The sequence below is a fragment of the Dipteris shenzhenensis genome, chromosome 2 (genome assembly GCF_047967505.1).
Source record: "Dipteris shenzhenensis isolate YYH24624 ecotype China chromosome 2, Dip_SZ_1.0, whole genome shotgun sequence".
Lineage (NCBI taxonomy): Eukaryota > Viridiplantae > Streptophyta > Polypodiopsida > Gleicheniales > Dipteridaceae > Dipteris > Dipteris shenzhenensis.
The window spans coordinates 16,559,433-16,574,970 of record NC_141597.1 but is presented as its reverse complement, the minus strand read 5'-3'; the positions used below and the strand labels follow the sequence as shown (position 1 = coordinate 16,574,970).

General features: G+C 46.3%; 1 protein-coding gene across 1 annotated transcript in view; it reads left to right on the top strand.

Moving 5' to 3' along the window:
• LOC147904388 (Major facilitator superfamily protein) overlaps nt 1-14,784 on the top strand; it is a 50,416-nt gene extending 35,632 nt beyond the window's left edge. Inside the window, exon 4 of the mRNA XM_087386237.1 lies at nt 13,924-14,784. Within this exon, the coding sequence (XP_087242363.1) occupies nt 13,924-14,543 (620 nt within the window). The 3' untranslated portion in view covers nt 14,544-14,784. The remainder of the gene's footprint in view (nt 1-13,923) is intronic.
• Nucleotides 14,785-15,538: the final 754 nt, after the last annotated feature.

Genomic DNA, 15,538 nt, shown 5'->3' with positions numbered 1-15,538 from the left:
GGGAGGCAGAGGGGAAGCCATCGGGCCAAACGGAAGTCGAGGAATCCAAACGGGTGAGGAGTTATGAAGAAAAACAGAATTCAGCTGAAGGAGGCTGAAAAACCAGTCCAAAATCTCAACAAAGCGAGAAGATGAGAGAGAAAACCACACATGTGAAGTTTAGAAGGCCCAGGAAGGTCTAGGAATGGCAAAGGAGCATGTAGAAGGTAGGGGGGGCCACTAAAGGTACATGGCCCTCTAGGGGGCCCATTAAAAATGCCACATCATCATTTTCCAACAACCACTCTTTTAATTCCTTGGAATGCCTTTGGGCCTAGGGATTAATTACGCTTATGTGCTAGGCACCATGCCGCGTTTAATTACACATTATTAAGCCCATGCTTGGACTTTTAAAACCAAAGTTGTCACGGTCTTGTAGTACATTAAAGTACTTAGAATTTCACGCCCCGTGACACGGAGATTCCTTGAGCGTAGGTCTCCATCACCCCTCACCGACACGAGAGTCTGGCACACGTATGCACACCATCTATATGATGTCCCACACCAGCCCACTCCAGACCTCATAGACACATCTCGTCCCACCACTTGCACGTTGTTCACCAGAGGGGGAGTCAAGGACACGACATTGAAATTGCACAATGACCGAGCTAAGGATCACGAGGGGCTATGCACTGAGTTTATTGCATATGGGATCGACACGTTAGCCCCGATCCTAGCAAAGCTATTCAATGACGCTGTTTGTCTTGGCTTCCTCCGCACTTGGACACTCAACACCATCACCCCCATTCACAAGGTAGGGGATCCCATGGACCCGAGTAACTACAGGACTATCATGATTGGACATGTGATGTCCAAGATCTATACAGCTGTATTGGATGCATCGGTTAGCCTGTTCGCAGAGATGAGAGGACTCAGAGTAGAGGGTTAGGCCGGTTTCAGGCGAGACCATGGGACTATGGATCACATACTCACACTCAGGAGTGTCATTGAGGAGGCTAGATCACGGAAGGAGAGGGTATACTGTTGCTTTGTGGATTTTCGCAAAGCCTTTGACACAGTACCTCGAGCTCGTCTTATCACATGCCTACAGACACTGGGATTTGATCAAGAGATCATCTGGGTAGTCATGGCACTGTATGAGAGAGTCTCATGCCGAGTTCGTACAGGCGCAGGTTGCTCCCATACCCTAGCCTCACCATTGATGAAGATCATCACTGATGAGACTTGAGCTGCCCATCATCGACTTGGAGATTGCCCTTCCACTTGGAGCTCCTTCTCCCAAGATTTGCTACTGAAGACTTGCTGCCCACCAGCATTGCAAGCTGCCCATGAAGAGTCCGCCTCCTCTCAGCTCATTTCTGTCATTCTAGCTCGCCAAACAGCCCACCATTCTGCGTCAAAACAGCCCGCATTCTGCCCGCCATTTGCTGTAGCAAACTCGGAGCTGTATCTGTGGATTTCGAGTTTTTTTATGAGCTGGAGCTGTTGCAGAGGACAGTCTCATACAAGGCGCCTCCACCAATGCTGTGCTGAAGCCATTCTTGGGGAGATTCGACCAAGAAACAGTCAATTTCTGCAGCCACCATGAAGGTCGACCACTAGAACTAGGGCTTTTGAAGTTCGTTTTCTACTTTTTCTGATTCTTTGGAGTCGCCCCACTGAGTAGAAGCTACTCCAACACTCTGAGAAAGTCTCCAGGTTCATTTGGTGCAAAAACAGGCAAAAACTGTGGGATTTTCCCTAAAAGTCGACTTTTGCAATTTTATCCCAAATTTTCAGTAATTTTTGGGGATTCTTACATATTTGGCATCTTCTGCACTAGGGTTTTCAGATTCTAAAAAATAAAATAAATATCAGAAACCCTAATTTTCAGAAAACCCTAAATTCTTGCTAAACCCTAATTTTGCAATTTTAAGGTTTTTCTTTATTTTGGCTTCATTTGGCATTACTGAAGTACCCTGCATGTAATTATTTTCGGGATTTCACAAAAATCATGTAATTTTATCAATTTTTGGCACAATCACTTGGCATTTCGCTCCCTTGAGCATTGTTGCTCATCTTTGAGCCTCTCCTTCGACTTCGGTGACTCTCCGATCGGCACATTGAGAGTCATGCCGTGACCGCTCCATGTAGCTACCCCATGGACTTTACTGACACATATTTTGGGGCATCCATGCCTAGTGCTTCATTGACATCGTCATCGACTCGTAGGGATGTGCACACATATGTGCGTCATCGATGAGAGGAAGAGGCTGGATGAAAAACTCTACCCGAGCTGGTAGCGGAGATATCCCGCTCTTGGGAAAAGTTCCTCCTATCGAGAGGAGGGAAGTCAATTGGGAAAAGTACTCCCACACCTGCAGAGGGGGAAGCTCTATCCATGGTGCTCTGAATGAAGTGCTCCCCAAGGGTAGAGGGTACAAACTCCTCTAAATCAAACTCTGCCATGTCTGCTAGAACTGCAAAAGAATTCCTAAAGGATGCTCCTGGCATAGGTGTGCGGAGAATCCCTGCGTATGAAGGAGTAGAATCAATAATCCCCTTGCCTCTGTCAAGAGGTGAAAAAGTAGGAACAAGAGGGAAGGGGGGCTGCTGTTGCTGATGGATCTCGGCCAGAATAGCAGCATTAGCCTTGAGTACAGCACGAGCTTCTCAGCAAAGGCTCGCTCCCTAGGAGAAAGCTTTTTCTAAAGAGATAGGAGCAATCTCATCAGCACAAGGAACTAAAACAGGTATATCTCCTGCCTGTAAGGGAGGGTCCATGGCGCCATCAGTAGCCTCCAGAAGTGGAGCTGGCTCAACAACTCTGATTGGCACCCAACGGGGGATGATTGAAACAAGACGTGCTGAAGGTCCTGTGTGCACTGTCAAAGGTCCAAGATGAGGGGCTGTAGCCGACGGTCTTGGGCAAGAAGTGGAAGGTCCAGCAGCGCAAGAAGTGGTAGGATGTGAGGTAGAGCGTGAACGTGAAGTAGGTCCAGCCGAGTTGGTGCTAGAAGACGCACCGCTCGTGGAACTTAGGCCTTTTTCTTTTTTTCTTTCTTAGGCAATCTTTGGCAAAGTACCCAGGGGTCCTGTAAATCCTACACTGATCTTGTCTCCCAGCGATCTCGACTGTCTGCATGAAGAAGGAGCCATCTGGATGCTGGAGCATGATGTGGTTGTCGGTAAGGTTAGCGTCAGTGATGACAACAACGCTAACACATGGTACCCCGTCCGATCTGACTGCCTCCTGTCGAAGAAGGCATCCCAAGAAGGAGGGATCTCGGTGACCATCCCGAAAGTGGCTCCAATGGACTAGATGGGACCACTTCTTATGTAAATGCCTTTTGACTCTAGAAGAGAGAGATCCAAATGTAATCTAGAAGGATGGGACCCATGGATGCGAGCAAAGAGCGATGTCAAGCTCTCTTGCTCTGTATCTTTTTTGAGCTGCTGTAACTCATCTTTTGAGAATGTGATGGTTTTCGTGGCTGTTGGAAGTGGACGAGGATTGGCTAAAGAATGAGCCATCGTCAATCAGGGTGGAAAGGCTGATTCGAACACTATTGGGCACCGTCCGACAAACAAGCTGCTTAGGAAGAGGGTGAAGAGGGTCTGAATTGGTGAAGGTAAGGGAGGGGATGAAGAGGGAGAGTGAGGATGAATGGAGGGGAAAGGGTGAGGATGCAAGGAGGGGAGGGGAGGGGAGAGCCAAGCTGAAGGGAGGGGAGAGGAGGTGAGGGGGGTGCGGGGCGAGGGGAGCGGGGGGAGGGGTGCGGGGCGAGGGGAGGAGGTGGGGGTAGGGAGCTGAGGGGACGGGGGAAGGGGACGGGGGTAGAGAGGAGGGGAGGGGGGGCTGAGGAGAGGGGATAGAGGATGGGGGAGAGGGCGGGGGTAGAGGGTGGGGTAGGGACTGAGAAGCGGGAGAGGGAGGCGGGGATAGAGGGCGGGGGGGAGGATCTGGATGGCGGGGATAGGGGGCGGGAAAGAGAGCAAGGGAGAGGGGCTGAAAGGTGGGGGTAGGGGGCGGGGGTAGAGGGTAGGGGAGAGGGGGCTGAGCAGCGGGTAGGGGGAGAGGGGCTGAGGGAGGAGGGAGAGGAGAGGCGGGGAGGGGGGTGAGAGGAGGGAGGAGAAAGGGGCAGGGAGGTGGGCAGCAAGGTAGTCGGGGAGGAGCAGCATCTGATGTCACATGTATCACTCAATCGCAATGGAACAACTTCTGTATTTGAAGGCTTTTGTGCACATTCCATTTGATGCTCTTGTGAAGTCCAATGGCTTCAACATGGTCAACAAATTCGCATCGTCTCAATTTGACCAAAATATCACGGGTTATTCATCATTAGTAGATATCGAGATCTATAAAACAAATGGTTTTTCTTTTTTTCTTTTTTCTTTTTTGCAAAAATAGACTTCCATAAGTATGAATAAAGCCGGCAAGAGCAAGCTCAAGGTGGAAATGCATCATGCAATGCATTAGAAAAAGTCCTCAAAAGGAGGTAGAAAATAACCAAGATTGAGGCTGAAAGTGCCACCGCAACCCTGTGGAAGTTGCAGAGAAGAAGGGGAAACCCCTCCATTCCCTGAGAAAATAGCCCTCCTAGCAAAAGTTGTCCGAGAGGATCCCTGCATACCCGTCCAAACAGCCATCAGTGTACATATTATGTCTGTCCATATACTGGCCAAAGTGTGGGAGGGGTGAACCTGGGACCCATCCCAAGCCTTTGTGTATTTGGCGCTTCAAATATGCCACACTAAAATAGAAGAGTCTACTGAGGCATGAACAACCTTGAAGGGTAAGACTGGAACATCATCCAAAAAACAACCCTTTGTGTATTTGGCTCTTCAAATATGCCACGCTGAAATGCTCGCTAGTATCTCCCAAGAAGAGTCTACTGAGAACACGATTCGACCGGGTGTCGTCTGATAGCTAGGGCCCAAGATGAGCCTTGTCAAAAAATATCTGAGGCCTCAAAAGAGAAATCCAAGCAACTGGACCCCAAGTCATGAAGAAGGGGGATAGAGCAAAAGAGCTGAAAGTCCTAGCAATCCCCTTCCAAATAATCCTCGCATGTCTTGCAATCCCATAAGCAATGTTGAATTGTCTCCGTAGTAGAGAGGAAACAAGAACAGGTAGGGTCGGCTCCAAACCTAGATCTCCATGGGTTCACTGCAATCCCACCTTGGATAGAAAGCCCAAAGAAGAGAGTGATTTTTCTATTCCTGTGGGATATCTAGAGTCTTCTCCAAAAGTTTTTCTGCAGATCAGCATAAACATGAAAACTATCCCAATGAGGAGATCTGAAAGGCCTCCAACCTCTATAGCTGAGCTGAGATCTCTTGGAATTACTGGCAGTATAATGAAAGAAGAGGAGGCTCTTCTCTCGGTGCCCTTCGTCAACCCACTCCCACTCTCCTAGGTCCCACTGCAACAACTTTATGGGGACACCTCCATAAAGCCATAACCTCCAAGATCGCAGGGAAATGAGAAGAGGGTCAAGATCCAAGTACCAATGTAAGTCAGAACTGAACTCCACATGACCCACAATCCTGACAGGCCGAAATGCTCTCTCTAGCAAGATATCATCTGTGGATCTAGACGGCCTTCCTCGCGAATGGACATAAAAAACCAAGGCATCTCATGCGCATCCCGAAATGCAATAACCTAAAGTGGAATGGCCATGGTCGTGAACACGGTCATCCAAGTGGAAGAAGTAATAGGCATGTCATTTGTGTTCACCCAATCCACTAGCAAGGTTGCATCGATCTATTGAATTCTCCCTACACTCCCTCTGAGATGGCTAAACATATGAGATTTCCTATCCTCTGGAAGCTTTTTAAAAGCTTTCTAGGATCCCATAGTGGAACTGTGGAGGCAGGCCCCCTCTCCCAACTTGACCATTGGATGTAGTGAGAAGCATCCAGTGGAGACATTTGATATCACTGCGGATCTGCAGAGGTGCTTCTGGAGGAGACTCTGGAAATCCCACAGGAATAGAAAGATCACTATCTTCTTTTGGCTCTCTATCCATGGTGGGATTGCAATGAACCTTTGGAGATCCAGGTTCGGAGCCGACCCTACTTGCCCTCGTTGCCTCTCTGCTTCGGAGACTATTCAGCATTGCTTATGGGATTGCAGACAGGCGAGGATAATTTGGATGGGGGTAGCCAGGATTTTCAGTCACTTTGCCCACTCCCCATTCTTTATGACATGGGGCTCAGTGGCTTGGCTTTCTCTTACAGGTCCTCAAGTATTCTATGAGAGATCTGACTCCTCTCGGGCCATTTCGGTTCGACGTCATCAGGTCCTGTTCGTTGGATGTGGTAACCACACCTTACTTCTTCGCGAAAGGAAGGGGGAACCCTCCGAAGAGTACTCTTGAACGTGGCCCAAGCTTTCAAGATAGAAGCCATAAGAGGAGAAGAAGAAGATCCGAGATGGGCTGAAGTAAAAGCTCATATGGTACTATCCATCCAATCTCCTCCCGATGAAGGTGTGCAAGACTGTACGTTGCGAATAAAAAAATCCTTCCATGTGCTCCTGCCCAGGCATAAGTACACTCACAACCATCTTGCAGAGCAAGGCCCTACAATGTAAATCTGGATCTATTACTCCCTTCCCAAGTGGGAAGAATCAAGGACTCCTAAGCCACCCTGGTTGCAAGATCTTCTGTGCCATCAAGACCATTTTATATAAAATTCCTTACCAATCTCTTAAGCTGATTGATACAATCTTTGGAATGGCACCGGCAAGCGCAAACAAGCCAAGCCATGGCCAACAGGACCTAGTTGACCACCACTACTCTCGAGGCAAGGTCAAGCTTGGCAGAGCCCCCCAAAAAGAAAAACTTCTCCTTATGCTCTCCTTCATCGGAGCAAACTGTTGTGTTGGAGAGATGCCCAAACCGACTAGGCATCCAAATACTTGATAGGAATATCCCTCTGAATCCAAGTGAATCCTGTGTCATTCCCCCAATTCGGATTGTGTCCTTGTCACTAATCCAAACGCCAATTGATATGTGCAACCACAAAGTGCAGAATAAATCTAAGGCTGTTTTGAAGATGTGACCGACTGTGGAGTGGCATCCAAAAAAACAATAGTATCATATGCCAGCTCACTATTTATAAGCTCCTGTTCCTATCTCAATGGGAGTCTCAGCCCAAAATAATAAGGTCGAGATCTAATGTAGATACTCATAGCTTAAACCACAAACCAAAAGAGGAAGGGGGCAAGAGGGCATCCCTAGCAAAATGATCTAGAAATCTGAAAACTGAAGAAACATGTGGAGTGGGAGAGCACCACCCGAGCTCTAGCAACAACTGAAGAAACATGTGTAGTGGGAGAGCACCACTCTAGCTCTAGGAACGGAAAGGAAAAATGGAAAGCATAATGAAAAATAAAAAGTACAAGTGCAAGGCAAGAATAACCAAAATACTCACATGTATTTGATAAAGCTTGATGTTGACTCATGTGAAAAGACTCAAGAAAAATACAACACTATATAGTGTGTCACTAGACTCAAGAAAGACACAATGCATATGCGATAACTCCCAATATGACACGTGGCATGTCTAGGACTCACTAGACAATAAACACTCTCTAGGACTCAATAGCACACACTAGAAACACCACCTAGAGACCTGGAACACTCACTTTGACTTCATGTTCTAATACCCCCCCATGAAGACAAGGTGAGAGACTACTGGAATGGAACCAAGAACAGAACATGACAATGACGGACTACTAATCGCCAAGTCAGAACTAGACATGGTTCCCACACAATCTTTGAGGCAAGCGAGCATGGCTCAGAGGCTATCGAACATGGTACAATAAACTCAAAGGCTCATCAAGCATGGCTCAGAGACCCATCATGCATGGATGCATGGACAACTCAGAGGTCTAGACAACTAGTGGCAAAGCCACACACCAAAAAGGATAAAACCCAATGCATCATTTTTAGGAGGACTATCCAAGGCAGAGGACCTCTAGACTCAATAAAACCAAAACTCAATACATATCATTTTAGGGGGACTACCCAGGCAAAGGACCCCAAAATACATCAAGCTGTAGTAATAAATAAAGAATAGATCTCTTAAGAGTATTGTCAGTTGGAACGTTCAGGGCCTTGGAGGTGTATCTCACTGCCGCTGCAGGCAATTGATTCGTAAACAACTTCATCCATGTGTCACTGGGGACTCCATTGATGTCATTATTTAGGAACACAAACTGGATGTTAAGGATTGTGCCAATTCGGGTAAGCTTCTTTTAGGGCATACTTTTTGGTCACTCGCCTTGGGCACCAAGGAAGGTACTTGTATTTCGATTTCTTATTCTATGCTATCCTTGGTGATTGGACATAGGATCATAGTTCCCTCTAGAGCTCAATGGGATATTCTTTTGATTGGTGGGTGTAAGGTTGGTTTATGAAACCTTTATGCCCCCAATTCAAGAAAGGACTGTGTCCTTTTTTGGAAGGAGCTGCTTTCTTGGTCATGCATTGCAGAGTCTTGGATCATTGGGGGTGATTTCAACATGGTTGAAATGCCCACAGACAAAAGAGGTGGTAGGGAAGATGACTTACACTCCCTAGAGAGAGCATCCTAGGATGCCTTCCTTTTTTACTACAGTGGTAGAGATGCTTGGCATGATGATGCTTTTCACACTCAGCCGCATTCACTCTTGTTTTCTTGGTTGAACAGTAGGGTGCAGATGCCTATCCATGCATGGATTGACATATTCTATGTGGATGACTGGGCTCTGGACGAGGGCTCTGGACAGAGGTGGGACAATATGCATAACACTTGGGGTGTCCATTTCAGATCATTTTCTAGTTGTTTTGTATGTTTCAGATCCTCAAGTGAGGAGTCGCTCTACCAGCATCAGGATTTCAGAGGCTTTCTACGCAGAGGAGGGTCTCACAAAGGCAATTCTGCAAACTTGGGTTTCTCACATGCACGATGGGCTGCTTTCCCAGTCAGATATGGTAGCAGCCCTCTCAGATATTAGTGACTTTTATCACTCAGTTGCTTGGTTCAGGAGAGGTGAGATTGTCAGGTGAGAGATAGATATCCGCCAGCAGTTGGATGCCCTTCAGAGGGAAGAGCAGAAGAGGCATACAGATGCTTGGGTTCAGAAGCGCCTTGCTGCACCAAGGGCTCAGCAGCAGTCATTGTTAGATCAGAGAGCAGAGTATGCCTTCCATGCCAGGGAGTCATTTTGGACCCAGACGGGAGGTAGGGTCAACAAGCAGTTCTTCTCTACTCTTGGCCCCATACATAGTAGGGAGAGCATTTCACAGCTTGTTGACTCAGACGGAGTTTTACAGACACATCCAGATACCGTCTTGCAGGTAGCTATAGATTTCTATGCCTCCCTTCTTACAGCAGATCCTGACACTCAGGCCAGAGATGATGCTCGAGGTATTATTTGGCAGCATTTACCTATGTTGGTGACTGGAGATATGATAGTCTCACTTGATGCACCATTCACCGACATAGAGTTTAGTACTGCTCTCTCTGCCCTTCACAAGGGCAAGTGTCTTGGTTCAGATGGCCTTACAGCCTCTTTCTTTATTTCATTTTGGGATCAGATTGGGGATCACATCACCTCAGCCCTGCAGGGTGTTTGGGACTCGGGTGAGATGCCAGACTCACTTACTGAGGGCCTCATTCATCTTATCCTTAAAGGGGGGTGTAGGAATTGAGTGTCGCAGTGGATACGGAATTGAGTGTAGCAGTGGATACGGAATTGAGTGTCGCAGTGGATACCGATCACTTTGTACAAAATCCTAGTAAAGGCAATGAGCCTGCGTCTGCAGTCTTTTCTTCCAGATCTTATACATGATACACAGACAGGTTTTGTGATTGGCAGGAGCATCTTTGATAATATTTTCTCATTCTGGGAGGCTTCTGAATGGGCCATACATAATGGCCATAGGCTTGCCATTCTACTCTTGGACTTTGAGAAATCTTATGATAGAGTAGACTGGGGTTTTCTAGAGGGTACTCTCTCTTGCTTTGGATTCACAGATGCATGGATCAGAGGGGTGTCAGCAGCTCTCAGCCCATAGCCAGGTTCTCATTGGTGGAGTTAGGGGAGACAGATTTTAGATATCCAGATCGGTCCGTCAGGGATGCCCTTTAGCCCCCTTTCTCTTTTTATTTGTGGCTGAAGCTATGAGCTACTACCTTAGAGCTGAAGCTGATATTATAGGGCTGAGTCTTCTGTTGAGGCAGAAGGATGAGCTTTTGGATAGTGAGTTGGTAGATGATACGGCTGTTTTTTGGATGCCACACCACATACACTCAATCAATCTTGTACTCCTCATCATCACAGGGGAGATTGGATGTTTTTTGGATGCCTGGACAAGATCCTTGGAAGGACTTTTTCCTACAATCAATCTTGTACTCCTCATCATCACAGGGGAGATTGGATGGACAGCTCCAGATGGATTTTTACTTCACCTTATCTTAGGTCTCCCTCTTCCCCTCTCATGGCTTCCATTTTGAAAGCTTGGGACAGCTTTAGAGACACTCTTCGGAGAGTTAACCCTCCTCTCGTGAAGAAATAGACAGGTAGCCAGTTATGTGGAATGAATCTCTATATTGGATGAGCATGGCAGATCATTGGGCGTGTCACATCATATGTAGTGGTCTAGATGGGAGAGGGGACCTGCTTCCACTGTAGGTGCTTGGAAGGCTTTTAGACAGCTTTCAGAAGATCAGAGACTCTTATCAATTGGCCACCTTAGAGGGAGTGCAGTCAAGATGCAACAGATAGAGGCAGCCATACCAGCAGAGTGGATAGATACAAATGACTTACTGATCACAGAGTCCACTTGGTTGGGAGCCTTTTCGGGGACGGGTATCCTTTTACAGGTCATTGTCTTGCGGGATGCACATGAGGAGACCCTTGTCTTTGATGTTTAGTCGGGAGGCTCAGATCCTTAGATGATATTCTTTTGGAGGTTGCCTTCCAGCTTGTTAGGATTGCAAGGTACATGGAGTGGGGCACGGATTCATAGTGGTATCTTGCTCCTGACCCCGTTCTCCTGGCACTTGGGTCTTGGAGACTCTGGTTATATGGTGGTTCTCCCATCAGGTTCTTGCAGTGGGACCCAGGGGAGTGGGAATGGATTGATGAGGGGCACCGAGAGAAGAGCATCTCCTTCTTTCGTTACACAGTTAGGAATGCCAGGAGATTTCAGCTTAGTAGTAGAGGTTGGAGGCCCTCCAAAGCTCCTCATTGGGATATTTTTCATATTTTTGCAGAGGTGCAGAAATTTTTTTGGAGGAGGCTTTGGAAATCCCTTAGAAATAGAAAGATCACTCTCTTCTTTTGGCTTTCTATTCATGGAAGAATTGAGAGGTGCAGAAATTTTTTTGGAGGAGGCTTTGGAAATCCCTTAGAAATAGAAAGATCACTCTCTTCTTTTGGCTTTCTATTCATGGAAGAATTGCAGTGAACATGTGGAGATCCAGGTTCGGGGTTGACTCTACTTGTCCTCGATGCCACGCAGTAGTCAAGTCAGTTCAGCATTGCCTTTGGGAGTGCATACAGGCGAGGACGATCTGGAAGGGTGTTGCCAGGATTCTTTGCATATTTCATAGAGCACCCTTCTTCATGACTTGGGGATCAGGGGCATGGTTATCTCTTACTGGACCTCAGGTGTTTTTCGAGGGACAAGACTCAGACTCATCCTTCATTATACGGCGACACTCTGTGGAGTCATACTCTCTCCAAGATGTTCCTTTCACTCCTTTCAGAGCTGCTCTTGGGAGATTCTGGCTAGCATTGCAGCATGGCATATTTGGAGGGCTAGATGTACGGAGGCGATGGAGGGTTCACAGGTCCACCCGTCCCAGTCTATGGCCAATCTATGGACTGATACTATACACACACTGATGGCCATTTGGGCGAGCATGCATGGATCCTCCAGAGCAGCTTGAGCCAGGGGAGATACATTTTCAAAGTTTGGGGAGGATCTCCTTTCTTCTCTGAGACTATTTCAGGGTTCAGGTGGCATTTTCAGCCTCCACCTTGGATTTTTGTTAGCTCTTTTTGAGCTGTTTTTTCTTTCATGCATGTCATGATGTACTCCCGCATTTGAGCTTTCTCTTGCGGCTTTCATTCATACTTAATGAAGTCATCTTTTTTGCATGAGAGTCTCGTGAGAGTCTACCTGAAGGAACATGTTGGAAAGAGGGAGAGAGAGAGGGTAGGGTAGGGAGAGCGGAAGTGATACTCAAAAGGAGACATAATGAAATGGAAATGAAATGACTAGAGTAATGAACAAAAATGAGAGTACTCACATGTAGACCAAAGAGCTTGTAGCTTGATACTTGATTGATTTGACACTAGACAAGTACAGCTCTTATATAAGAGCACACACACATATGAATACCTATGCATATGGGATAACTCCCAATATGACACGTGGCATCCATAGGACACACTAAACTAGAACTCACACTAGAACACACATTTTTGACTCACTTTGGCTTCATATTCCAACACTACCTTAGGTCGGGTTTGTCTAGTCCTGCTTTCTGTGTCTCTATCGCATTTGTCCCTTGTTGCCTTTAGCTTTGGTCACCAGAGAAAAAATCCATGATCGTCCTCTGACAGGGCTTTGATGGTCCCCCTTCGTGCTCTCGTCTGCGTTTGCAAGAGCTGATCTCTATGTCATTGGGACTCGAGAAGAAAATAGCCACATGTTGTTGATCAGGGTGCGCCAAGAAATCTCCGAGTGGGCCAAAATCGCTCCTTAATAGCTGATGGTGCTGTCCGCGGATCTTGTAGTACATAGGCCATCTAAATGCAAAGTGCTCATCTGTCTCAGTGTCTTGCATATCACAAAGTGCAGATCTGTCTCTTGCTGTAGCCTGTGAGAAGGTACTTGGAACGAGATCCTCAATGCATGCGGGAGATGGGTCTTAGTGTAGCCCAGTGGTTCGTAAGCAGTGATCTTTGTAGAAGCTGAGTTTCACTGAAAGCCCTTGAGGTGCAAGCCAAGTCTTGTATGTGTGGAGCTGTAATAAATGCTTTCTGATCAGTGATGACCTAGTTCAGCTCTTGATAGGTGAGCAAAATGGATGGAGCCTCAAGAGCTGTATTAAAAAGGTAATAGCTTGTCCATATCAAGTCCTAAGTGTGCACTTGGTCTGCCTGCTCTGCCTGTCTGTGGATGATGTCAGCAGGCCATACAACCATGACAGGCAGTGGGACAGATTTGTTGCCCCTCCATCACAACGCTGCATCATGCCACCCAAATGTTCCTGGCTGTGATGTTCGCAAATATCCCCCAGAAAATATTTGAGTAGCATCTTGAATCTCTTGGCTCATAATAGTCTCCCCATCCACCAAGTGGGAGATTTAATCTCAATGGGGAAGGTGTGTCACCTATTTGGTACCATCTCACACGTTAACACGAGGTGCTGCTCTCGCTTGCGACAATCTGGATCGAGCACTTCCAGATCCTCTATCTGAAGGACATCTCCATAACACTGGGCAATTGTCTCCTGGTCACCTGCTGTGCAGCAGTGGCATGTACCATCCTGCCTTATTTGTTCCAGCCAAGGCCCAATGTGGAGGCCACCTCTCTTAGTCACTAAAAGTAGGACATATTCTATTCCAGTGGCATTTGCCGTTCAGTGCGATGGTAAAATACAAACCACTGCATTGGGTAATTTTTAGGATGGTGATTGTATTCTTTTTATGGAGAGAGTCTGGGAGACTAGCTTTTCTATGAAGACACTCCTTATCTATTTTGGTACGGTCTAAAAAGAGATAAAGTTCTATACTGCTTCTTGTATATAGTCTTCATTTCTTTGAAATATGTGGCTTGTTATTATGGATTGTGGAGAAATAAAATTTCCAGGTCTTCAAAAATATCTCCTTTCTGTGCTGATATTTTTGGGTTGTTGTGGTCTTTTTATACACAGGTTTTGGCCATGAAGGAGCAGCCACCCTGATGGGAATATTTGTTGCTGGCTGTGCGGTGGGTTCTCTTTTGGGCGGTTGGATTGCTGATAAAGCAACCAAAAAATACCCATTTTCTGGGCGTGTAATGTGCGCTCAGTTCAGTTCCTTCATGGGCATTCCTTTCTCCTGGATATTGCTCCTAGCATTACCACAGAATTCTGAAAATTGGCTACTATTTGCTTCAGTTCTGGCATGTATGGGATTGATAATAAGTTGGTGCCAGGCCTGTGCAAATAGTCCCATTTTTGCAGATATAGTGCAAACAAGTCATAGGACTATGATCTATGCATTTGATCGGGCTTTTGAAGGTTCTTTTTCTGCATTAGCTGCACCGATGGTGGGCCTTCTGGCAGAAAAGCGCTATGGATATAGAGTTGATAAAGTCATTCCAGAATCAGGGTCCCGACTTGAAGCTCTTGCTCTTTCCAGAGGCTTGTTTGCAATGATGGCCGTTCCATTTGCTCTATGTTGTTTATTTTATACTCCCTTGTATTTTACCTATAAGAGAGATTATGATACAGTCAACAACCACAATCATTTCACAGATGAGGAATGGGCTCTTAAACAAGCATTAGAGTAAAACAGTTTTGAACGCTGATGAATATAGCTGTGAACTTAGTCCACAAAATGTTGCACTATGACTCCTTTAAAGGGAAAAAGCTAGTTTCCTTGAGATAAGTCTGTATGACTTCCACTTTCGAAAAGATTTAATGTATTGGTCACTTGATGTGGCACAGCATGTTGATCTTCCTCCATTTTCTAAGGAAAGCTAGCAGAAATGGCATTTTGATGTATGTTGTTGCCATTCATTCAATACATGATGTAAAAAAATGAATCTAGTGGCTCTTTTGCTCTTGAAAGCAACATACAAGGTGTAATGTAAATTGTTTTGTGAATACTCAATACATGCATGAGAGAATAATTACTGTCGACAGTCATCAGTTCTCATGTTTCTTCTGATTTCAGTGGCACCCCATCCAACAATATGTCTATTGAGATCCCAAAGAACATATCTTCATTTATAACATCTGTCCTTTTTGAGGTTGATTTCAATACTCTGTAGCACAATGGTGTTTGAGGGGAGGGGTTCCTATCCTTCCGGAGGTGTTACCAGAGGCCAAAGGCCATGCCAAAGGCCACTGGTGTGAGAAGCATGAGTTTTGCAATGCTTTAATGCAATGGATCGTGCAGAGTGCACCGTGCAGTAGTGTGCGAGTGTCGTATGCTATACTACAGTGAACGACGACGTACGAGTGCACTATGCTAAATGACAATCACCGGTGAACAACACAACATAAGCAAAATAAGAGAATCCTACACTGGTGAACAATCCCCATATTGGGAAGAGATAAGAGAGATGAGAAAGTGACCGAGTTGGCCAATGTACATATCACTGGACGTGTCCCCAGGTCACAAGTCGAAAGTCACAAGAATACACAAGTCGCAAATCACAAGAATACACAGGTCTATCCCCATAGTAAACAAAGGGTACACACAAGTCTCTCCACATTCTCTCCTTGGTGAGCTCGTAGCTCTAGTCTCTATCTCTCCTCACTCTCCTCTCTTTCGCTCCCG